Source organism: Capricornis sumatraensis, chromosome 1, assembly GCF_032405125.1.
Source record: "Capricornis sumatraensis isolate serow.1 chromosome 1, serow.2, whole genome shotgun sequence".
Lineage (NCBI taxonomy): Eukaryota > Metazoa > Chordata > Mammalia > Artiodactyla > Bovidae > Capricornis > Capricornis sumatraensis.
This window is the reverse complement of record NC_091069.1, coordinates 205,621,368-205,648,603: the sequence shown is the minus strand read 5'-3', so window position 1 is coordinate 205,648,603 and position 27,236 is coordinate 205,621,368. Positions and strand designations below refer to the sequence as shown.

At 36.4% G+C, this 27,236-nt stretch overlaps 1 protein-coding gene across 1 annotated transcript; it reads left to right on the top strand.

Annotated features, from left to right (window-relative positions):
• Nucleotides 1–26,571, top strand: LOC138076724 (uncharacterized). The gene is made up of 7 exons (XM_068969057.1): nt 1–26; nt 7,358–7,502; nt 10,365–10,458; nt 16,257–16,375; nt 18,688–18,830; nt 24,254–24,451; nt 26,526–26,571. Exons 1-7 carry the CDS (start codon nt 1–3, stop codon nt 26,569–26,571), a joined length of 771 nt encoding a protein of 256 aa, XP_068825158.1.
• The last annotated feature ends 665 nt before the right edge of the window (nt 26,572–27,236 follow it).

The following is a 27,236-nucleotide window of genomic DNA, read 5'->3' as shown; positions in this document are numbered from 1 at the left end:
ATGCACCAACAAGACATGTCTGAAAGGTAAGCAAACGAAATGTTACAAGTAATCTTATTCATTCCTTACGAGAAAACAGACAACCAGAGGTTTGTGTGTTCCTGGATTAAATTTCATTTACAAATGTAAAATAATGAAATCTGGGTTACTGATGACTGTTGCTTAAAGAAATGAGCCACCGCCTCTCCTATACGCAGGCAACTGGCTACAAATGCAATTCAGGTAATCATTGCTGTAGCAGAGAGCTGGACTTACTGTCTAGTACTGGTACATTTATAGCTACACACAGCACTTTAAGAGAGCGTGTGTGAACTTCAGGAGGAAGATCAGATAGGACAGCCAGAAGGAAAAATCTATTAGTTAATACCCACTAATTATAGTTCATATTAGTTTTATCTATGAGTTACATTTAAATGAAATAACTACCAGAAAACAGGACTTTTACTAGATCAATAAAAAGTCATAAATCAGATTAAATTAGAGGCCAAAACCCAATACTTATTTTCTCATTCCTAAATTTTATAGCTGTTTCATAAATGTTTCTCAAAGCATGCTGATAATTAGACAATATATGATTAGGTCTCTTAAGGACTTGAATGTTTTGTCCTTATATGTGTTTAAATTGGCTCGAATCCTTAAAAAAGTGAGATTTGCACCTTCAGTTTTCAGGATGAAATACATTGTGCTTTCATGACTGTGTGAAATTTATTTATAGCTCCCTAAATTTACTGCCTATAGTTAAGATAGGAATCCTGCTTAAGTAGGGATTTAAAGGCTGAAGCAGTTATATTACAGAAGTTTTCTTTTAGTTAGCAAACTCTGAACATCTCATCTCAGCAGTATGTAGATATTATGTTTATTTTAATGTCAAAAACTGTGAAATAACTAGAAATGGGCAGGTGAATCAATAGTTTTTAAATGTATAGAAATTTTGTGACCAGGTATAAATTTATTTGTCCTACTTGCTAATACACTTAATACACTGTATCAAGAGGAAGTTTACTCATGAATTCTGTAAAAAAATTATACTTATGATCAATGTGATTATTTTTAAGCTAGTACATTTTATAAAATTATTTCAGAGACAGGGTAAAAAGTGATGCCCAGGCTGCAATTTAAACTTTAATCTTCAAATTCTGAAGGAGTGGGGAAAGAGTGGGAGGGAGGGAAAGAAGGAGAAAAAAGGAAAAAAAAAGTTTTCATAGTGCCAGTATTTGTTCAGTCACATTTCTGCACATCATGAAATAAGTCTTAGTCCATAGTACCTTCCTAACACACTGTTAATTTCATTTGAAATTTTCTAGTTTTATCTCTGTTAACAAAACTACCTAATCACACATTGTCCTTTGGTGTCTATATTCTTCTTCTCCCTTTCAGTGTTGTATGTGGTTGAATTTTCAAACTGTAACAATATAGGTCGTAGTAAAACATTCCTCAAGTACTGGGAACCTTCTAAATAGCAGCTATATATGTGGTTACAATAACATTCTAAAAATTTCTAACTATAATTTTATAAAGAAAACATAGAGGTATCTCAGTTTATCTTCATTGTTCCTAGGATTTTAATATAACTCTGTGTTTCTAAAAATATCAATGAACCCATTAAGAGGTACAGAAGTTTACAAGCTTTTCCTCTAGAGAATTGTGATACGTAATTGTGATACGTTTGTCCTCTTACTTTTGTTGTGCCTTGATATGGGGGCCTCTTTGTGTTTATAGGAATGCATATGGAGCTAGAGCAACAGGAACAGGAAAAATTCATTAGAATACAAGGTTACATAAAATTAAAATCTGACCATTGAGATAGAAATAAAGAAATGACAATTTTAGTTGTATATTTTTCAAAATTATAATTTGTTCCTCTATGTTTTTAGAATCAACAATCTAAATAATTTCAGATATATCTGTTAAAATTCTGGGCCTTAGGTACTAAAATTTTAGGGATATTTGTAAAACACAGGAGTATTTTAGAACATTCATTGCTATATGATTATTTAATTTATGAATTTAGTTCTAGGAACTTAATTTAGAGCCATCAGAAATTCGAATGCAATAACATGGTATACCAAATTTGCTATTTCAGACACTAACATGTTATAATTGCAAAAGACTTCTTGATTTCATGAAACCTCCTTTCTCAGTGTTTTACAATATCTCATCACCATCCCTAACATGTAGATAGCACAATCATCACCTGTCTTACAAATGAATAAACTTATACATAGGCATAGAGAGGACAGGGTTTGGGGATTGTAAAAGATAAGAAGAATGGTCAGAGTAATGAGAGATTGGATTGATATCTTCTTCCAGCAAATTTAATGCTCTAGAGTTCATGGTAAGTTTCCTCTAGCTGATAACCTAAGTGCATGGGTTTAGCAAGATCCCACTAGATCTGAGAACCTCGCTCAATAATCTGGGGCGGGGAAAGAAAGCATCTGAGAACTTGGGGAGTGTCCTTCGCTAACTGAAAAATGCAATTGAGCTTCTTCTTCTAAATACAAAGCTCTCATGATGCAGCACTAAATATAAATGGAACATTTAGAAATGGAGTTGTAAGCAATGCCGTCTTGACCAAGCTGACTGTCTGAAGCAGCCCCCTGGCCTTCTGGATGGTGTGTGTTCAATATGGCCTCCTTCGCTTCACCTTAGAAACTAGGCCATCTGCCACTTCCTCATTTCCTTTTCCTGCAAAGCTACATAATCACCAACTTGACATTTTAATTAAACAGATAGCATCCCTTTGCAGCCGACAATTTATGAGGCTTATAAATTCCTGATTGTAAACAACAATGCAATCTTCCAATGAAAGGGGCTCAAGAATTGATAACTTATATTATTGTTGTTTTTCATCCTGCAGTCTCAGCTCACCAGATTCCTTCTTGTTGGCCATTCTACACTTTTTGAAACCAAGAACAGATGGCCAATTCAGATAATACCACCTATTTTAAAGACATCATAAATCACTCCTGATAAATGCTGTACTGTTTCAGTCATGGCAACTTTATATTACAGCATTAATAAAATTAATTTCTCTTTCATAAGGTTTAGTTTCAATTTATGATAATTGTTTGTTCAATGCAAGCAGAAAGATTAAAAATGAGTAAACCAAAACATTAACTAACTACAAGCCTGGTTTTATTTTTCTTGGGGAGGGGAGACATGAGAAGGTTTTTAAAACAGCTTGATATCACCTGGAATGATGTTCTCATAGGTTCTACTACTAAAGGCTTACCTTTTATTTTCAGTAAAGAGTCACTGCTCAGATTTACATGTTCTATTAACTAGTGAATTATTTATCTGTAGTTAAGTGAAGTAATCAAAATAAGAAAAATCAATATTAATGATTTTCCTTAATAACTGCATCTGAATAAATGATACAGATTTACAGTTATTTAAAGAATCACAGTAACTTGTCTGAATCTTATTTGAATTGTAGTAATTAAAAACACTTGATCATTTACTTGTTTGACTTGGACAAGTTATGCCACTTCTTTGAGTCTCTGCGTCCTCAACTCTAAAATCAAAATAACAATGTTACGCATTTTGGTGATTTTAATGATTAAATACTTTGGCCACCTGATATGAAGAGCCGACTCATTGGGAAAGACCTTAATGCTGGGAAAGATTAAAAGCGAAAGGAGAAGGGGGTGGCACAGGATGAGATGGTTGGGTGGCATCACTGACTCAATGGACATGAATTTGAGCAAACTCCAGGAGACAGCAAAGGATAGGGAGGCCTGATGTGCTGCAGTCCATGAAGTTGCAAAGAGTTGGACACAACTTGGTGGCTGAACAACAATGATTAAATGAGTTAATCTCTGTAAAGTTCTTAGTGTAATGCCTAGCACATAGCATATGATTAATAAACGTCAATTATAAAATTATTATATTAGTAATAGTTGTCATCCTGTTAATATTATTGCCAAAGAAACACAAAACCAAACCAGAAAAGCTTTTTACTCAGGCAGAGTTCACATCATCTTCTAAATATGAAAGGTAAGGATCCACCAGGCGTGCTAAGTGACCCAAGGTCACAGTAGTAAGAGTTTTAGATTCCCAGGACTCATGGTTTTGCACTCTGAACATCAGTGGCATGTGCATGAAGGCAGATGGGGTAGAAGTTTGGATTAGTTAGATAACCTGGAAGATGCTCTACCTTTTCTTTTTTTAAACTAAAGGATCACAAATTATCTTTCTTTGCTAATATTTTTCCCCTGAAACCAGACCAAAGTAAACTTCTATATGGAACTTATGATAGAAGTAATGGAACAAAGAAGAGCTTCAGAATTCCCCAAAGGTTTTACTTCACGATGTCAGCACCCTGCTCTTCACCACTGACCTCTGATGTGGTGTTCAGGAGGAATATATGCATATGAGAGGAAGAATTCAGCCTTTGGGACTCACAGAAAGTAATCACACTGAAAGAGAGTCAGGCTAGTTATCTACTGGTTAGAATCTTCTCAGATAATCTGTCCTTAGCTGAAACTCTAGACCAAATTTATTTCATTCCCTTCTGGCAGGAAAAGAGCCGGTGAAAGAGAAAGAAAGAGTGTGGATGTTATTTGCCTATTTATTTCTGTTACCAAAGTTTTACTTACTTTCTGTTATTCATAAACGTCTAGTAGAAGTCAAGATAATGGCACAAATGGTTCTTCTAGTTTAAGCTCTCCAATAATCTAATGTAAACTAAGGTGATGAGATAATTTTCAGTTACTTGTAAATGTGATTTTCCCTTGAAGCTGTCGTACTTGGTCTTGCAGCACTATACAACCAAAGTACAGTGAAAACCCAATCAGCTGGCTCTTTCTTATCAGACATTTTGGCTCTGTGAACTTACGGTTCCCTGTGCTCTCCTTTAAACAAAATAAGACCGTTTTTCACACTTTAGGTTTAAAAACAAAAGAGAGAGAGACATGTCCAGATTTTCCTATTGGGTCTGCTTCTCATCACTGTGTTTTTGTTCAGTTGTGAAGTCGTGCCTGGCTTTTGGTGACCCCATGGACTGCAGCACGACCCCATGGGCTTCCCTGTCCTTCACTATCTCCCTGAGTTTGCTCAAACTCATGTTCATTGAGTCAGTGGTGCCATCCAACCATCTCATCCTCTGTTGTCCCCTTCTCCTCCTGCCTTCAATCTTTCCCAGCATCAGGGTCTTTTCCAATGAGTCAGCTCTTTGCATCAGGTGAGCAAAGTATTGGATCATCAGCTTCAGCGTCAGTCCTTCCAATGAATATTCAGGGTTGATTTCCTTTAGGACGGATTGGTTGGATCTCCTTGCAGTCCAAGGGACTCTCAAGAGTCTTCTCCAACACCACAGTTTGGAAGCATCAGTTCTTTGGTGCTCAGCCTTTTTATGGTCCAACATGGTCTCACATCCTTACATGACTACTGGAAAAACCGAAGCTTTGACTAGACAGACCTTTGTCAGCAAAGTAATGTCTCTGCTTTTTAATACACTGTCTAGGTTTGCCATAGCTATTCTTCCAAGGGCCAAGCATCTTTTAATTTTGTGACTGCAGTCAGTGTAAGCATTGATTTTGAAGCCCAAGAAAATGAAATCTGACACAGTTTCCACGTTTTCCCCATCTATTTGCCGTGAAGTGATACAACTGGATGCCATGATCTTAGTTTTTTGAATGTTGAGTTTTAAGCCAGATTTTTATACTGTTTATAAAGTTCTTAAGGCAATAATACTGAAGTGATTTGCCATTCTCTTCCCCAGTGGACTATGTTTTGTCAGGCCCTCATCACTGTGTAATCATGACTAAAGTTCAGAATCACAGAAGAGTCAGTCATGTCATTATCCTTATTGTCCTGATTTCATTTTGGCAGAAAACAGCTAGCATATTTTCATAAAGACAAGAGAACCAAAAGTCAGTTAAATGTTTACCCTCTGTTTATCTCCTGAAATACTATTCCATTTTACCTTATTTTATTCCCCCGATTGTTGGCAAAAAAAAACTCTGGTTAGAGATAGCAGGATTTACCTGCTTCAGAAGTAATTTTGCACACGGTAATGTTTTTCTAATGTTTGTTAATTTGTTGCCATAGCAAGGTATTCTTTGATGATGTCAAGAAAACCATATCCGGGTTATTAAAGAATTGCTGAATTGGGGAATATTGGAGAGATATATATTTTCTGACTTTTTCACATGATTAAGACCAAATCTTTTGCTATTTAGTGGTAGATGGAGGGATAATTTTTTCCTTGATAACAAGGCACAGTTGTTTTATTTTCTTAATGGCATAGTAGCACTATTTTTAGAATATGATGTAATGGCTATGCTCTTCTACTCTAACGCATCAGTTAATACATGAAAAATGAAAGACATTTCTACATTATACTTCATGAAGGCAACTTCAATATACAAGAGATGTGTCAGTTTCTTGTAAGCAAAATTGCTACAGAGCTTCATAATAACTGTGCCATAAAATATAGAATGCTGTCTCTTAAGATTCTCGGAGCCTGAAAAATAATCCATCAAGCATAAAAAGAGGCCAGAGATAGATACAATTTCTAGTTTTATTTAACATGGAAAAGCATACTCAGATATCATTTTTAAATTGACCTAAAGTAATATACAGTACCAGTTACAGAAAGAGAAATATAACCACTCCTGAGGAGAAAGGGAAAAGTGCAAGAATAACAGTAAATAATAAATGCAGGAAAGCAAAAAGACATTTTATATCTCAGTGGCATAACAATGGGAATACAGAGAGAATAGGACTGTTTTTAAGTGAACTATTTGAGCAGTATTTCAAAGTGAGTAAAATTGATTAAAGAACCTGAATTTTTAATATGTTTGCCACCAATTTGAGGAAATATAATAGGTTTGGGGGAAATTTCAGGGAAAACAGAAGACCCAGATCAATGGGAAAACCAGTAAGAAGTTTAAAGCTTATCTGGCACAAGCCAAATCTGTAAGAGTAGTTCTACTAGGAATGGTATTCCAAAATTAGGGCTGATTTCCTTGTTTATATCCTATGAGCATGTATTTGTGTGTATCCTTAGATTTACTTTTCTAAGATGTTCAGTCTCTGTAGACACTCTTACCTGGAGAAGAATTTTCCTTAAGTGACTGTCAGCCATAAAAAATGTGTTTAAGACTATGACAGAATTCCTAGGGTATCATTTATCTCTCCTATAAATGGAAAAGCTGGTGCTTATAATTTGTGGCTATTGTTTTATACAAAGATATTTACATTTAAAAACTTCAAGCATTTTTTAAAATGTTTAACTGGAGGATAATTGCTTTATAATGTTGTATTGGTTTCTTCCATGCAAAAATGTGAATCAGGCATAAGTATTCATATATCCCCTCCCTCTTGAACCTCTTAAGCATTTTCTTTCACTCAGCTCCTCAGGTCAAAACACAAGCGATCAGGAGACTTGTCCATCTAATTCATCCCACAGCTCCTATCTAAGTGAGACACACACCCTGTGGGCTCTCTCCAGGAACAGAACACTATATTCTCGTTTGGATTCTGGAATATCATCCCTGGTAAGAATTTTTTAATTAGTTCTTTACTTAGTCGTAAGTTTAACATGCATTTTACTTAACATTTTACACTTTTTAATAAGTGTATACATGTCTTCCAAGGGGGCACTAGTAGTAAAGAACCTGCTCGCCAAGGCAGGAGCGTAAGAGATGCAGGTTTGATCCCTGGGTAGGGAAGACCCCCTGGAGGAGGGCTTGGCAACTCACTTCAGTATTCTTGCTTGGGAAATCCCACGGACAGAGGAGTCTGGCAGGCTACAGTCCATAAGGCCACAAAGAGCTGGACATGACCAAAGCAACTTAGCACACACGCATACGTGTCTTAAACCAATCCTTGTAACTGGGGAGAAAATGAAAGTTGCTAACTCTCAGTCCCAACTCAGAAAGGAAAGAATCTGGGGTGGAGGAAGGAAAACAAAAGAGATAGAGATGAATAGAAAAGATAATGACCAGAGATAACAATGGTGTCCCTTCCTTTCCACACTGAGTTCAAATTCTGTCTGTAGTCTAAGAATTATCTCGTTTCTTTATGGAATATCCTTTGTCCACAAGATAAAAAATTTTCCTCCTAAACTCACCATTTCCAAGATTGTTCTTTAACCCATCTAAGTGGAATCACAAAGTTTTGTCCCTCCTTTCCTTCATTCAAAAATTTTCCACTTGTTCCTTGGATGAAAATGAGTTATTTCTATGTTTGCCTCTCAAATTACAGAAAATGAGTTTTTCAAGCACAAATACCATATTTTATTTAACTTTGTATCTTTAGTGTCTGAGATAGTCCCTGCCACATAGCAGGCACACCATATTTATTTTTCAATAAATTAGTGAGTTGAAATGAAGCATTCTAGTTTCAAAAATATTTATTGAACCAATGGATTAATCACTTGGTTCATCAAAATCAAAAAGGAAAAAGAACAGGGTAAGACACAGGAATATTCATCAGTCCTTTAAGAAGAAAGCATGGTCACACAACTGCAATATGTTGACAGCCTTTCATAGATATAAACAAAGAAATGCAATGGCTCATTTTCCTGTGATGTTAGAAACCCTCAAATCAACCACATAACTCCTTTAAAAAACTACCAGTTTCTTTTACACAACATTATATATTAGTTGAAAAACAGAAACTTTATTTTCAATATAGCTCTAGCTTAGATTCATTTTTCCCCAGCTAGAGTCTCATGAAATAGCACAAAAAGGCTATTGGATGTGGCAACTACAGGAAATTTAACTTAAAAAATTTTTTTATTCTATGACAGTAACAAGCAAAAAAAAAAATGCAAAAGGACATAACAGATTGGGAAAGATGCTTCCACAAACATGTAAACTGAATAGCCAAAGATAGACTACATTTTTCAAAAATCTAAAATGTGTTTGTGCTTCTTAGTTTTTAAAAATATAGTTCTGAAGAATAAGTGAATTATTTGAAAGTATGTTAGCAAATCCTCAGATTGTCCCAAAGAATTGCTCAAGCATTAATTAACTTTTAAGTGTTGCTGTTAATCAAGTTAGAGAATTTTGTTGTTTTTAAATGAATATGTTTAAATGTTTATGGACCAACTAAGGTCATCCAGTAAGTAAGTAATGAAGGTAAAAGATCAAAGCTAAATGATTATTAAAAACCCACCTGTTCCCAATTTATTTTGAGGCAGCTTGCCCCAAATCTTGCTTTATAGGATAGGCTAGTTCCATGTGCTATGCTAAGAATGAAAGGTTCTATGGTTTACAACTCCAGGAAAATACTTTGTAGTATAGACTCAAAATATATCTTAAGATACTAAAGGTTCAGAGCAGTCCTGTAGTAAAGATAAATGGTTAGCTTTGTTTAATCCAGTGCCTCATAAGCTTATTTAATGATGACAATGTTTTTTATGTTAGTCACACAGCCTCAAGCAAAGAAAAACTATACAAAATACTGTTCTGTGAGATGAATGTAGTTGTTCCAAATACTGTAATGGCATTTCTTCAAATCAAATGTCCTTGGTTTGTCTGTATAGGTATAACATGGCTAACAGAAGAAAGAATCTATGGTGTATGTATTCAACATTTTCTGTGCTGAGTAATATGCCTTTTTGTTTGTGCTAACCTTGAAACTAGCATAAGTCATGTAAGATACTAGGAATTTTGATTGGCTACAGCTTCAGTAGCAATAAACAGCATAAAATTGCCCCAGATGTGATCTTGACACATATTCTGGTCAGCAATACATTGTCCAGAACAAGAAAGTTGACCAGAGAGCTGAAATATCTCATTCAATATTGGCCACACATTTTAGGAACAATGTCAGTAAAATGGAACTCTTCCCAAGGAGAACCACGCTTTTCCTGAATAGTCAATAATTTGTAAACCATGGTCTATAAGTAATAACTAAATGACAAAGAGGATGACAACTATTACCAGACACTTAAAATAGTAGTCACATGTGAAGGGATTCTTCTGGGTAGCCTCAAAAGGCAGAGCTTTTGTAACTGGACTAACTTAGAGGGATTACTTCAGGTCCATATAATGAAGAACCTTTAGCAATTACAACTATTCTAAAATAGAATGCGATTCCTCATGAGCTATTCAATAAATAGCAGAGGACAGATTATTAGAGGTGGTGTAAAGTGGATTCATGAATGAGTGCATATATTTATTTGTGCTATCATTTGTCATCAAACATAAATCAGTTGCAGGTATTGGAAGATGCAAAATTGAATAAAAATAAATAATTTAGATTGGACTAACATAACATCAATAAGCATGTCATTAGTTACCTAGAGTTCAATTTAGCTCAATGTTTGGATGGGTTCACATTACTTGTACACATGAAGTAAGTGAACTATTTATCGCCAGATGATATTTCTCTTCTCTCTTACTTTAAAGCTTCCATCAGATTCTTTTAAGTACCTCACTTGGCACAAAGTAGAACAAAATGACATCCAAGGAAGTCAACTGCGTTGCCCACGAGTAAGAGAAGGTAAAGGAACAGAAGTGTGTGATCTTTTTGTACATGCTCTTGGTAGATGTTTTTTGAAGATAACAAGACATTACTTGGGGATAAAAACCTGTATGACCTAGAGGTAGAAAAATTTCCTTATAGTTGTTGATATAGTGAAATCACCTTTAAAAGCACACTCTCTTTCTTTTAAGATTTATTCCTTTATTTATTTTACTTTTGGGCTGTGGTGGCTCTTTGCTCCTGCGTGTGGGCTTTCTCTACTTGCCGTGAGGGGGCGCTACTCGTCATTGCAGGGCACGTGCTTCTCACTGGGCTTCTGCATGGGCTCTTGGGTGCAAGGGCTTCAGTAGCTTCAGCGTGTGGGCTCAGTAGCTGCTGCTCTCAGGCTTTAGAATGCGGGCTCGGTTGTGGCGCATGGGCTCAACTGCTCAGTGGCATGTGGGATCTTCCTAGACCAGGGATCAAATCAGTGTCCCCTGCATTGCGAGGCAGACTCAACCACTGACCACCAGAGAAGCCCTAAGAGCATAATCTTATAGCTGATCATATACATAATAATGTTCTATATTAAATATTAGAAAACAAAAACAGAAAAACCTGTAATTCAATTATCCAGAAATAGTCGCTGTGACTTTTATTTCCATTTAGTCTTTTTTTGAAAAGCACATATATATTTCCTTACAAAATAATATGGACATCTGTATTTCTTGAGTTTTTTCATCTGATACTGTGAGCCTTTCTTTGCTCCATGTTATAAACATTACTCTAAACAAATTGTTTAGAAGTTGCATATCCTTCCATCATAAGGATATTATTAAATTTATTTAACCAATGATCTTTGTTGGAATTTTATGGTCGTGAATAACACTGTTACTTCAGTGGATGACTTTAAGCTGGTTAATCCTACATTGATTTAAAAAACATTAAAAGAGAATCTAAATAAACCAGTAGTTTCATTACGCATTTTCACTAAACATTTTAAACTTGGTAAAATAACCAACGCTTTATTATTCCTCTTTCATACTGTCAGATTTTATAAGTGTGCTGGTGTGACAGTATGAAGGACTTTTAATCTGAAGTCCTTGATATACATAATGTTTGATTTCTAGAAGTAGCTGCAATAGATTAGAAGTTCTGTAGGAACAGAGACTGTTATCTTTTTGCATTCTTCATAAGCGGATGAAATAATATTAGACATAATTCCTGCTGCAGTGAGTATTTGGTCTTTATAAAATATCAAGTATCTTGGCTAATTTACATCTGTATTTGTAGGCTTGCAGATACATTGTCTATCATACAATTGTAATATTGATATAAGAAAAGTTGCTATCATCTGCCCATTTCCACCTCTCAATTGCGTTACTTTATCCACTAATTGCTTTTCTTCTTTCACTCAAACTCAAATGACAAAGGTGATCAAAATACCATCTTGTTATCAAATTGTGAGTTAAATATGTTCTTATGGTTTAACTCTACCATATCTATTTGCAGCTAAGCATTCACTGGCTTATATAATAAAACATTATTTTATGTAATGATTTAGATTATATATTATGTTAATATATTTTATAATAATAAAATGCTATTAGATAGTACTATTAGAGGTAAATTATACTTTCCTTTGGAGAACTTAGAATATTTTTCTAAGAGCAACAAATTATGGGAAATTAGTGACATGTATGCACATCTATATTTAAAGTAAATAACCAATAAAGACCTAGTATAAAGAAATTTTAATGAAAAAATAAATAATAAAAATAAAGTATGGGGAATTAGGAAGGAAGGAGATCAGAGGCCATGAGGCCATGTATGTCACAGGTATAGAGTTCATCAACAAAAGAAAGAGAAAGGGTTACATCAGGGGCTAAAGAAGGCAAGGTTTAGTAGGCTCTTAAACTTCGGTGTGTGCACAAGTTACCTGGAAGTGTGCAGAAAACACAGATTCCCAGGCCCTATGCCTGAAGCATCTGATGTAGTTAGTATGCAGTGGGGCCCTGGAATCTGCATTTATTAAAATTATTATAAGTGATTCTGTTGTAGGTGATCTGAGATTCCTACTATGGGAAAAATTAAGGGGGCTTGGAGAGAGGCAGGAAATGAAGACATTTGAATAGGAAGTGAAACACTGGGAACGGAATGTAAGAGTATTGGCATTTATGCAGGCGTATGTGGGTGGAGGTCATTGATAATTGTGGTAGCCACCATGAGGCAAAATAAATTGTATTTGGAGTGACAGGTGGAGAGTTGAGATTTAGAGAGAACTGCAGAACTGAAGAAAGTGAAGAAGATGACAGAAGAATAAAACTCTAGGAGTAAACTGAAAAGGAGCATGTGTAAAAAGAGTCCAGCTGTCTCCCGCCTTCTCTGATCTAGGCAGCCAAGTCATGTGCTGAGGTCATCAGTCAGCAAAATCGGCCCTCATGAAGATCCCAGTGGTCATTCACGCAGAGGATATCATCACTCTCCAGAGATAAGGCACATTTTGCTTCCATTAGGCCATTAACAACACCCAATCTCTCTCAAGTGACTGGTCGTAAAAGGAATAGAGCATGATCTAGGGGATAGGAAACAGTGAAAAATCCCATCAACTCAAGCCATGAAGAAAACAGATGTCCCTTGCTCCTTGCCCTAAATTTTAAGTGTTTTTTGTGTGAGATGGAGAACAAGTGCATTTCAAAAGCATTCTAAGAACACCCCTCTTTCTAGATTAGATCCTGAAACACCCATCAAAATTACTGCAGTTGATCTCAGTTGCCCCAGTTGTACATTCAGGAAGAGTTCCCAAGAAAAGAAAGGTTAGCTGGTGTGTGATAAACAGCAATTTCCCAGGGCTTTGATTGCCAGATACAGACTGACTTAACTCCTCCCAATTAAATGAAGCCAAAGAGCATATTATTGGCAGAATTATTTTAAAGAATAGATTCTTCCTGGTCGAAAATCCCCCAGCAAGTTAATTCAGTCACTGCTGTTAGGAGTTAGAAATCCAATGAAGGGACAAAGAACAAGCTCAGAGATGGCAGGTGAAAGCCAACGTCCCTGGGCTGTCAGATATTCCAGACTTCAGTTCTCAGCTGCTGAGATATATCTTCAATTACCAAGCAGGTCTGAGGTTTTTTTTTTTTTTTTTTTTATAAAAAGAATCCAATTTAATACATCTCCTCACAGTGGAAGTGACCTTTGGCTTCTAACTTCAAAGAAATATTTGCAAGCTGCTTTAAAAAGAAATAATTGAAAGAGCAGAAGATCAATAGATATCAAACAAAAAATACAGGGCAGAGTTTAATAACTCTGGTATAGCTATTGCACAAAGAAACTACCAAATTTGGTGTGGGGGAGAGGGTGTAAATAAAGACAGTAAAGCCTGAGATCTCCCCAGTCAGTGAGTTGACTGGTCCAGTTTTTCCAGTGCTATAACTTTTAATTCCAATCATCCTAATCAATGAAGAAGGTGATTTCCTAGTACAAGGATATTTAATTTGTAAAGTAGTTGGGATACTACCACCTTCAGGCTATGTAATTTCCTGAGTGGCAACATTACAGCTTGTTATGAGAGAAATGCCTGAAAGCGCAGGTGAGATTCTTGGTTTCCACCTGTGTCTGATGAAAGAACTGATGCTTTTGTCAAAATAATGAAGTATTGGTCTCTTGCTCTTATTGCCTTCCATAAATCCTTCATAAATGGGCTCATTATCACCCATCAGAGTCCAGACAGACTTGCCACAAAAAGCAAAGTTTGTTCTTGATACCTTCAATATCGTTTCTGTGTTCTTTTCACCTTTGAAATCATGCATTCCAGAAAAAATGGAGTGAGGAATAAGTGGGTACAAATGATGCCAGGTCTGACTCTTAGAAATACAAGATGTTAGAGTTGGAAGCAAATTAAAAGCAAACCTGGTGGCTCGGCAGTAAAGAATCTGCCTGCCAGTGCAGAAGATGTGAGATTGATCCCTGGGTGGAAAAGATCCCCTGGAGAAGGAAATGGCAGCCCAGTTCAGTATTCTTGCCTGGGAAATCCCACGGACAGAGGAGCCTAGTGGGCTACAGTCCATGGGGTCTCAAAAGAGTCAGACATGACTCAGTGACTAAACAACAATGTTTAGGGTGGCTTTCAGGGGCTTGATTGGCATCAGGAAAGAGTGAAGTTTGCCTGTGGCAGCATGATAAGAGTGTCAGGGTCTATGACAATAAGAAAACCTATGTTGGTCTAAAAGTATTAGAAATAATTTTATAAATTAGAAATTTATAAAATCTTTATAAAGTATTGTGAACTTCAAACACAATTTCTCACCAAATTCAGCCCTTGTTGGGCCCTTGATGCTAGACTTCCCCATATTTTTGCAGATGTGGAAAACTGAACAGCTCAGAAAAGTAAAATTAATCATCTGGAGTCAGACAATTACCTGCTACTTAACTCCAGACTGGAAACAAAATACCCTTTCCCCAACCCCGGAAGTTATGTGCAAACCTGATTTAGAGGACAATAAGGCTGGAAAATAGCAGGAAATGAGTTTGGAAATGGGGACTGGGATAAGATTGTAGAAAACATTGCCTGATGAACTAGGCTTTTCCATCTTTATTTGGTAAGCAATAAGAAACTTCTGAAAGGTTTTGAAAATATCAGTCCCATGGTAAACATTGTTTTTAGGAGAGCTGGATAGCAATTTGTGTCATTTATGCTGAAGAAGAGAAGATTACAAAGCAGGAGATCTAAGAGAAAGTAGCTACGGTTCAGGTAGGAAGATGTGAGTGTCTGGACATTGAAAAGGAAGGGACAGATTCTCAAGAGGAAAACTGGTAAGATTAGGTGGTTCATTGAATTAAGAGGCAAAAGAGAAAGAAAGTCAAGAGTGACTTCATGATCCCTAAAGAGAAAATTATATGAAGATTAAAGCTACTATACTGGTGATTTTTCTCACTTGCTTGAGCTAGAAGTAATTGATGTAAGATTAAAAGTTAACTCTACATGTTGACTTTTCCCTACAGTTAATAGAGGTCATTCCTCCCTTTTAATTACTCTAGAAAGTCATCAAATTATCTCTGAACCTCACAATATTTGTCATAGTAATGTGCTAAATTGCATTTAAAAAGAAATCTATATGTGAGAATTTAAGTTAAAGCTGACTTTTGATCCTCTACAGAAACCTAGACCATAGGTAGCAGACTTGTGAACAATTTAAATTAAAATAATCTACAGCCCTATTTTTTTCTGATAACTGTATTCACTTTACTGTAAACTGAAAAAAAAGTAAGACAGATGAAAAAGAATTAAAATTGCTGATTTGTTTCCTATTTCCTCTCTCTTGGATAACTCATCTGGTGATGGGAAGGCCTAGGAAGTAAGCTCATCAGAGATGGCCTCAAGGCTTCTGGCAGCAGGAAGAGAAACACAGAAACTGGGGGGTTTAAATATTTAATAATATTTCTTGATTAATCTATTATTGTCATACCTGGACATCTGATTTAGTGTTTTCACATTGGCGGTTTCACTGTATTTTGTTTGGACAACATGAGAGTTATTCAGCAAATTTCAGGGAAAATAATTTTAAACCATTAGAAAGTGTTCATAGTGGTCAAGTCCTGGCTCCTCTTCTGTCCCCATCTCTCCCCCAGCCTGATTAGGCAGGCAGAAGTGTATTTAGTCACACACACCACTTTTTGTTAATGCTCACACTATTGGGGCTTAAGAGTTCAATCCTGTCTCCCTCAGTCCTAATATCAAGCGGAAGTTTAAAACAACCAGTCATGCATCCAGTGAGGGTGTTGATCCTGTCTTCGGGAACCTACTTCCAAGATCTCACCTTGTGATTTCTGCTCAGGACCCTCTGCCGAAGAGCTGCTCTTCAGAGAGGAGGAATGTACTTTGCCTTCACAGAAAAGAGTCCTTGAAAAAAACAAATGGGAAACATGGCTGCAGGAAAACTGGGAGGACTGCACGGTGAGAGCTTAAAAAAAAAAAAAAAGCATATTTCCTTCGTTGACTAAGTTATGGCATTTAAAAAAAAGTCAATTGCCAGAATAAACAACAAAACACATTTAAGCACATCTCTAGAAATTTCTCTGAAAATAGTTGTGACTGGTGCTACATCTCTTTTCCCCACCCTTTATCTTCATCAAGACATGCTACTTGTTTTCTAATAGTCATTTTATATTGATATTGCTGAACTTTGGAAAAAGTTTAAAAGAACAGAGAGTGAAATTGGATTTTTTATAATAAAAAGTTAAGTGTTGAATGATAATTCTTATCAATGAGTTTATGATGTAATCTGGACTCCTTTGAATGATGTGGTAAAAGCTAAAAGTTTTGATGATCTGGGCAGCCATTGGGGTCTGAACAGAGCTATCTTGGAACAAATCAAACTTTCAACATTGAAGGATTTGAGGTGTGGTTTCTTGGTGCTGAAAATGACTCAGCTGGCTGAGCCACTAGCATTGAAACAGTTCCCATAGTTAGCTCTCAACCATTACCTACCTGTGGGGTTGCCATCACTCAAGTGTTCAAGTCATGGTTAAGCAGAGGACTGAAGACTTACTGTGAAAAATAAGCATTGGTAGCAATAAAAGAATAAATGAACTTCTTTATAACAGAGTAAGATGCCAATATTTGCGAGGTTTTTCAAAGTGATCAAATTGCATGTGAGGATTTTAGGAAATCTTCCAGAAATGAGACTTATTGGGATCTCCCAGTGCCTCTTCTGTGTCACAGATGAATCTTGTATGTCATAGAATTCTAGAATTAGGGGTTGGGAATGAGCTTCAGATTGGGTCTGGTCCAAACACTTTCCTTTCAAAAAGGAAAGGAAAGTTTAGAAAGAGAAACAATTTGCCCGAGGTCACACAACTTATTAAGGGAAGCTAGGAAAGTAGAATACTGTTTCCCAGTATAATGTTTTCTTTTCTTTCTAAAATTAATTTTAATTAGCCACATATAATGGATACATTCCACTCTTTAAAATTTATATACTGCACCTACTTATTTATTTGAAAAATGTAAACAACACACCTAAAACTTTAACCTCCACTCCCAGGATTCTTTTAAAAGTAATCATTCCAGTGTATACAAGCATTTGTTCTTTATAGCTGCCATTTAAACCATAGATATATTGCAAAGGCCAATGGTACCTTGCTAAAAATTTCTCATAGAAAGTTTAATTGGCCTTTAGATAATTATACTGCAAGAGAATGGCTAAATGAACTCTAATCTATTACATAAAAACTTGTTGGGAAAGCAGCCTATTTGAGAAGGTGATGTTTAATGTGGAAATGATAGATATAATCTCAATATTTCTTTAGTTTTGTTTACAATGAAGACCTTTTATACTTTGGGAAAATAGAAATTAAAGTATCAAATTTCATAATGTTTAATATCTGAATATATCAAGACCTTTTTTAGATAGAGATATCTGTATTTCTTTAAAAATGGTAAATTGTCTTGCTTCCAATTTAAAAAAGGAATGTCATCTTATGCAATAATTTCTAGTCACAGAAATTGACGGCAAAATTTTGGAAACAAAAAAAGTAAACTTGACTTTTAGAAATAGAGTTTATAAGACCAATGCTACCACTGAGAGTGGTTTTAATCTCTTTGACATCAAAGTTGACTGATGTTAAAAGTAACAATAAAATATCCACTATCTCAGAAATATGTCACACTATGTATATGTATATACCCCTGGTTATTTTAAAATAAAATCACATTTTCCATCTTTTGAATGATGACATCTAACTCTGAAATTTTTATAAATGAAATTTCTGAGAATTTCCAAGGAGGCTAAAGACCTGGGTTCGATCCCTGGGTTGGGAAGATCCCCTGGAGAAAGGAATGGCTACCCACTCCAGTATTCTGGCCTGGAGATTCCAGGGACTGTATAGTCCATGGGGTCACAGAGTCGGACACAACTGAGTGACTTGCACTTTCAAAGATAACTAATCATATAAACCCAAACAGTGCTTTACCCCCTCTACTTTTCACATCAGAAAAATTTCAAAATAGAAGGATCTTTCCATCTCTACCTGCCACCTCCCACCTGGTGTTTAATTCTAAACAATCCAGTCAATATCTTTACCCTGCTTTCCCATCTTGAAAATCTCTGCAATAATTCTGAGTGTTTGGATGTGTGAATATTTTAGAAGACCAAAAAACAAAACAGTAAAAACTGCTAACTTAAGTATATAACAGTTAAAATTAATAACAATTTCCAAAAGTTGACAAAGCACTTGCTTTTTCTTTTTCTTTGTTTTTCCCTTCAGAATTTGAACCTTTCATATCAGGATTTGGGGGACCCTTATCAAGTTAAAAATTGTAACAGGATTCTTAGAAGACTAATTCGAGTTGAAACCCTCTGGTTAGTGGACAATTCACTGGTGGATTTAAGTGCCTTAAGATTGCCAAGGTACCTTCTCCCTAGCATGTCCAGTTTCTAAGTTAAAGTCAAGTCTTTATTATATGGGTACATGTGATCAATGTCTTTACCTAATGTGGCTCTGCTCATGCGGTCAGGCCTTGAAAGTGAGAGTGCTAAGCGATGTCTGAGCAAGGCAAAATGGGAAATTTATAAATCAAACTGTCACACTTTAGCAAGAAAAATCTATTCTTTTTCAAATTAATATTGTTATTACCAGTTCTTAGGGGAATAATTAATAATCATAGGACATATTGGCAGAAAAGCTTGCTATCTTCCTTGTGTAGTGAACTGGAAATACAATCACATTATATACACATTATCATTGTAAGATAGTGATTTTTAGTCATGTTTATTGACCATTTACAGGGAAAGACTCTATAGGTAGTTGACAAGAGTCTTGACTTCAGGTTCACTTGCTTTAAAAAAAAATTTTTTTTAACCAAGAACATTTTATTTATTTTCAGTTTACTCTCTTATTTGATTTAAGATAAAATTCTTTACATTCTAATAGAGGGGTAGGAGTTGTCAATCAGAACAGTGACAGAAATAAAAGAATTTTTAATTCATATGGACTCTTTGATGTCCCAAGGACACTAAAGATAATAGCAAAGATAATCTGCCTCCTTGCTCAGGATTGCTTGAGAACTCTGTGGAGAGCTGCCCTTTGCTTCACCAAGCAGGTGTGTAGCTAGAGCAAGCTGTGGTAGCCATCAGAGGGGCAGACAGAAGTTCCCAGAAAAGAATTAGGAAATATCAAGCAGCCACAAGAAGGAAAGGTAAATCCTTGAGCGGATTAAGCTACATCTCTGAGCCGGGGCTGAGGCAGGGCAATGAAAAGAGCTCATCACAGTTACCAGGAACCATACGGCCCAGCAGACAGAGAAAGTGGCAGAATATGCAATGGTCCCTGAAGAGCTACAGTCATTTTCAAAGTCCCTTCCCAACTTTAGACAGACTTGTATAACATTTGATTTTACTTATATTCTTTTCAAATGACAAATTTTAAAATACCAAAATAAAATTTTTCAGAGGAATCTTAATATCACTGCCATTTTAATTTATTCAGTTGGTTGTTGTTGTTCAGACACTAAGTCATGTCCGACTCTGTGACCACACAAATTACAACATGCCAGGTTTTTCTGTCTTTCTCTATCTCCCTGTCCATTGAGACAGTGATGCCGTCCAACCATCTCATCCTCTGTCACGCCACTCTCTTCTTGCCCTCAATCTTTCCCAGCATCAGTTACTTGATGTTAATTTGTTCAATTTTTCCCCCTAGCCTCTCTTCTAGGGATAAAATAAAGATGTATTGGTTATTTTATGTAATATTTATTTAAATAAATGTACAAGAACAAATAGTAATAGTCACATAACATAATTTAAAATACTACACTAGAAGACCATTAATTTGGGGTATGTGAATTTGACTTGATCCAAATCAGTAAACCTCCAAATTTTTCCTATCTTATCTAAAAAAGAAGAGAGAAAAAGGGAAACTCTTATCATTAAAGAAAAGACTTGACCCAGTTTTAGTATTCTTAAGATGTATTCTTTTGGCCTTTCTTTCTTCAGAAATACAATGTTAATACAAAATTATATAATTGCAATTCAGACTCTACATCTGTCAAATCAATGTATCAAGAGAGTAGAAAATTGATGCATGTATATTCATAGCCTCCTCTTCTGCCCCAGGAGAAAAATCAAACTTGGTTTGTCAGTCATGTCCCCTAACATTATCTGATTGAGGATCTGTGATATGGTGAATATGAGAGGCTGATTTGGCCTTGGAGTATAGAATGAAGCAGGGCAAAGGCTAGTAAAGTTTTGCCAAGAGAATGCACTGGTCATATCAAACACCCTCTTCCAACAACACAAGAGAACACTCTATACATGGACATCACCAGATCGTCAATACTGAAATCAGATTGATTATAATCTTTGAAGCCAAAGATGGAGAAACTCAATATTGTCAGCAAAAACAAGACTGGGTGCTGACTATGGCTCAGACCATAAATTCCTGATTGCCAAATTCAGACTTAAATTGAACAAAATAGGGAAAACCACTAGACCGTTCAGGTATGACCGAAATCAAATCCCTTACAGTGATAGTGTAAATGACACATTCAAGGGATTAGATCTGATAGAGTGCCCAATGAACTATGGATGGAGGTTCATGACATTGTACAGGAGGCAGGGATCAAGACCATCCCCAAGAAAAAGAAATGTAAAAAGGCAAAATAGTTGTCTGAGAAGGCCTTACAAATAGCTGTGAAAAGAAGAGAAGCAAAAGGCAAAGGAGAAAAGGAGAAAGGAAAAAAACAATAGAATGGGAAAAACTAGAGATCTCTTCAAGAAAATTAGAGTAACCAAAGGAATATTTCATGCAAAGATGGGCTTGATAAAGGACAGAAATGGTATGGGCCTAACAGAAGAAGATATTAAGAAGCGGTGGCAAGAATACACAGAAGAACTAATACAAAAAGATCTTCATGACCCAGATATTCACGATGGTGTGATCACTCACCCAGAGCCAGACAGACATCCTGGAATGTGAAGTCAAATGGGCCTTAGGAGGCATTACTATGTACACAGTGAGTGGAGGTGATGGAATTCCAGTTAAGCTATTTCAAATCCTAAAAGATGATGCTGTGAAAGTGCTGCACTCAATATGCCAGCAAATTTGGAAAACTCAGCAGTGGCCACAGGATTGGAAAAGGTCAGTTTTCATACCAACCCCAAAGAAAGGCAATGCCAAAGAATGTTCAAACTACCTCACAGTTTCACTCATCTCACATGCTAGTAAAGTAATGCTCAAAATTCTCCAAATTAGGCTTCAACAGTATATGAACCATGAAATTCCAGATATTCAAACTGGATTTAGAAAAGGCAGTGGAACCAGAGATAAAATTGCTAACATCTGTTGGATTATTGAAAAACCAAGAGTTCCAGAAAAACATCTACTTCTCCTTCATTGATTATGCCAAAGCCTTTGACTGTGTCGATCACAACAAACTGAAAATTCTTCAAGAAATGGGAATACCAGACCACCTGACCTGTCTCCTGAAAAGTCTGTATGCAGATCAGGAAGCAATGGTTAGAACTGGACATGGAACAACAGACTGGTTCCAAATTGGGAAAGGAGTATGTCAAGGCTGTATATTGTCACCCTGCTTATTTAACTTATATGAAAAGTACATCATGAGAAACGCTGGGCTGGGTGAAGCACAAGCTGGAATCAGGTTTCCTGGGAGAAACATCAATAGCCTCAGATACACAGATGACACCGCACTTATGGCAGAATGCAAAGAAGAACTAAAGAATCACTTGATGAAAGTGAAAGAAGAGAATGAAAAAGTTGGCTTAAAACTCAACATTCAGAAAATTAAGATAAAGGCATCTGGTCCCATCAATTCATAACAAATAGATAAGGAAATAATGGAAACAGTGAGACTTTATCTTTTTGTCTCCAAAATCACTGCAGATGGTGACTGCAACCATGAAATTAAAAGATGCTTATTCCTTGGAAGAAAAGTTATGACCAACCTAGACAGCATATTAAAAAGCAAAGACATTACTTTGCCAACAGAAGTCTGTCTAGTCAAAGCTATGGTTTTTCTAGTAGTTACGTATGGATGTGAGAGTTGGACTATAAAGAAAGCTGAGCACCGAAGAATGATGCTTTTGAACTGTGGTGTTGGAGAAGACTCTTGAGAGTCCCTTGGACAGCAAGGATATCCAACCAGTCCATCCTAAAGGAAATCAGTCCTGAGTATTCATTGGAAGGACTGATGCTGAAGCTGAAACTCCAATACTTTGGCCACCTGACATGAAGAACTGCTGACTCATGGGAAGAAAAGACCCTGATGCTTGGAAAGATTGAAGGCAGAAGGAGAAGGGGACGACAGAGGATGAGATGGTTGGATGGCATGATTGACTCAGTGGACATGAGTTTGAGTTGGTGATGGACAGGGAGGCCTGGCGTGCTGCAGTCCATGGGGTTGCAAGAAGTTGGACACGACTGAGCAACTGAACTGAACTGAACTGAGAAGCTGAGAGAGTGGCAGCTGAAAATGAGAGAAAATGACTAGCACATAAGGAAATAACAGATTTCAGATGAAGACAGAGAGAGAGGCAGAGAGACAGAATCTGCTTGAGATAGGTTTTCCATTAGAAAGTGCAATAGGACTAAATTGCATCTAATGATTATGTGTGGGGCTCTCCAATGGCTCAGCAGGTAAAGAATTCATCTGCAATAAAGGAGACACAATAGGCACTGGTTTGATTACTGGGTTGGGAAGATCCCAGGGAAAAGGAAATGGCAATCTACTCCAGTATTCTTGCCTAGAAAATTCCATGGACAAAGGAGCCTGACAGGCTACAGTCCATGGAATGGCAAAGAGTCAGATACAACTGTTTACATGCCACACACCTAGGAAAGAGCGGAAACCTGAAATTATCAAAGATATGGTTAAGACTGCAAAATATCCCTATGGAGAATGGAAGGAAACAAGGGAAATGAAAATAATGGATGTGAAAAATTATAGTGAAATGTGTGGGGCCGTTCAAAGTGAATTTGTATTTGTCATGCTGCTGTGTGACTGTCATCTCTCTGTTTAGCACCATGTTTACTATTAGCAATAATTATTTACCAAGTGTCTTTGTGGGCTATGAGGTTTATAAATAAATACCCTGTGTTTCCCTCAGAGTATTAAATCCCAGCTTATGCATAAAGGAATTTTTCTGTAAGGCGAGGTGTCAGTGATAGATTTGGAATTATTTTCTTTAATGGCATGGTTTTATACAATTATGGTTTTAAGGCAAAAATATTAAGAAGCATTATATTCTGTCAGGAAAATGTATTCAACCTCAATGCCTAACACATATTTCTGTTTCCAAGGGTAGCTTTTAGCTCTCTTTTGCATAAAAAAAAGTCTTAAAATTTTTTTTAAATGCTCTTTTCTCAATATCGAATTTAAGTACAGAAAAGTAGAAAGAAAGGAAAACAATTATAATCTCACTACTTAGGGGCAATACTCTTCAGAAGCTTTCATGTGTCTTTGAGTGAACTTTCATATTGCTGAGATTTCAAGCAGCCCTTTACTCTTTCATCCAGGACTTATTGAGAAGTCACCAGGGACCAAATACAGTGCCAGGTACCTAGTATATACATTGGAAAAGAAAACGTATTCTTGCCTTCGACAAGCTTTCAGTCTTATCTGCCCTGTTTATTTTCTCTTGATACTTTAATACACATATTTCTTTTTTGTTCCCAACCATATTTGTAGAAAATGTCACTGTCACACCTTTGAGGGGTCATAGTCTAGGTGAGGCATGCTAGTGCTTTGAAATATTTGGTAGTTTACCATCCTCTTTAGGAGACAAATGACAAGATGTTTATACTTTATATACAGTTGCAGAGTTTTAAACATGAACAAAAATCATCTCACATCTTTCAAGCAATTGCCAAAGATACCTCAGATACAGCATTTATCCTTGGCTGACAACCATATTGAGACTCTGACTGGGCTGTCCAGTTTACGGTGCACACCACTGGAATCCCTTATGCTCAAGAGGAACCCTTGTGAATTTCACCAAAACTACCGAAAACGGTGAGGTCCCAAATGCTTTGTCATCTTTTCTACTTCATTGAATATTATATACTTTTAACCATTGTTCCCATCTTGCTTAAATTTGCTCAGCAGGTATTTAGCTTATCTAGTGTGTGTTGAACAATTCATGCTTCTAATCTCACCTAAAGAACTTTGAACTGATTTTGTGTGTGTGTTTAATTTTTAATATACTCTTCTGTCAGTTAATTTATGATTCTGTGCAAATTTTAGTCCCTGTAATGGGACTCTACATAAACTTAGATATTTAATTTTAGACTTGTAAATCCTATGCATTTTCTCTCATGATATTCAACAGATGTCTTTTATAAAATTTCTAAATGTAGGTTCCCATCAAGGCCCAAGTGACCATCTTATAAACTGTTTATTCTCTGGTTTTGCTTTCATATCTTTGGGCCACAAGTGCACCATTAATTAAGTGAATGCCAAAAAGTAATTGATTTGATCTACTCTAGTGGTTGAAAGAGCTGGAAACCTGCCAAGAATAAACCATTTTTATTTCTTTGTCAGTATTAGGAACATTCTTAATGATGATAATAATGGAATCTAACAACCCTGAGTGTGGACCAAGTAATATGCCCACCTATTTATCTGCAGCTAATTCCTAGCACCACTTTTAGTATGTGTGTGTGCTCAGCTGCTTCAGTTGTGCCTGAGTCTTTGAGACCCTATGGACTGTAGCCTGTTAGACTCTTTTGTCCATGGGATTCTTGAGGCAAGAAAACTGAAGTGGGTTGCCATGCCCTCCTCCAGGGGATCTTCCGACCCAGGGACTGAAATCATGTCTTCTGCATTTTCTGCAATGCAGGCAGATTCTTTACCGCTGAACCACCTTGGAAGCCCACACTATTAGTATACTCATAGAAATCAAAAAGGTAGAAACAAGCAACTGAGTTCTACACCAATATTTGCCCCCAGATGACCGCAAGGCATCTCGTCTCTCACTCTGAATCTGTCTCACAAAGGGTTAGATCATTTCTAGGCTCCATTCTGGTCTGTGATTATAGTCCTTCCTCCACATCCGATTTCTACAAAAGATAGTTCTCTCACCACTTTCCTTTCTCACACTGACATTTCCCCATAATAGCAACTATATTCTAGAGGCCTGTATAACATCAGACTCTTCAGTCCATGACGTGCAATGAAAATTGTCAAAATAAAAATTCTAATCTCTGTTGTTACTATGTAAATCTCATTACTGCAATTGTTTTCCCTTTGGCTATAGTCTGAAAGCAAAATTTCATATTCTCTGACAATAAATTCTCAAATTGATACTATATAAGCAAAATCTAGCAGCACAGTTGCTTTAGATTGAACTAATATTTAACCAAAATAATGTTTTGAAGCTTAAAATTGTTTCCTACAGTCAGAGGAGTTTTAGTTAGACATTTCAATGTCATTCATAAAATAGCACATATCTGTCTTAAAGATAATTTATTAGTATTATATTTCAGTTTGGTTAATTAATATGTGGGATTTTAGAAAACACTTTGGTCCCAACTCAGTCACTTGCCTCTCTTCAAAGAATGCCTTATAACAATAGTGTTAGATTAACTATCTGAAATCGGATATGCCCTGAGGTCTCACTATAAATCTGTCTTCAAAATTCATGAGGTGGTATAGAATTATGTGGAAAAGAAGGATGTAATGAGGTTCTTCTATTTTTTTAGTATTAATTCTATTGGATTGAATCCAAGGTGTATAAATACTGACAATCAGGCTACAAAAAGCCAGGTTGTATTGACCAAGGTAATGCAGGGTTGCTTTAAACAGAAAGATGTGGTCATTTTAAAGTATGAAAGAATTTAAGTATTCACTCCAACTGAAGAGCTAAGCTGAAGTCTCAAGTTCATCCAAATTTAGGTTTAATTATCTAGCCAAAAATCCACATGAGGATTATAGCAGCATTCATTTTGTCACTGGGTACTTTTGTGTTGAGGATTTAGGCCAGACTTTCAGTGACCCTTTACATCACGATCAGAATATTTAAGCATAAGCTTTTCTTGATCACTGACACCTAGAATTGTGACTGTCTTCCCTTCCTCCTTTGTTTCAGATCCTCCAATAAGAAGACAGCACAGTTCAAAAGAGAAAGGACTTAATGATAGAGCTAATGGTGTAAGTCCCAGGAGGTAGAGGACAGCCCACTTCTTGGGACACCCACACGCAAATTCTTTTACCATTCTTCAGAAGTCAGGGTTACCTTAGTTCACCAATAGTTTGACTTTAAAAAAAGAAAGGGGGGGACTAGGAGTTCCTGCCAAGTCTGAAAACTGGAGCCAGAAGACAGATTTTAATCTTTACTCCATCACCTACAGTCTTTATGATCTTAGATAAGTTACTTAAAATAGGGGGTAAAAACTAACTTGACAGGATTGTTGCGAGAATGAGATAATGTGCAGAAAGCATTTAGAGCTAAGAAAATCATGCAGCCAATGGGAGCATTCCAGGAGGTTGGCACCATCATTAGTTGACATGGCATGTCTCCTGAGAGGTTCAGCATCTTTCATCCTGGGCCAATGCCACTGCCATCCATTTCCTCTGGCCCGAGCCACCAGAACTCCCCAATCAGGAAAGCTGTCCACTTGAAACAAAATGCTGCTTTATAAAGCTGCTAGGCATATGGCTACTGTTTAACTGAGCTGACATGAAAGACCACCTCCTGAAGCTGGAAGTGACTGTCTAAACTTGAAATGTGAGCTTCTCTGTTAAGAGAAAATAACCCAGCAAAAATTATTTCCCACCCCCTCTTACAACTCTCATGCAG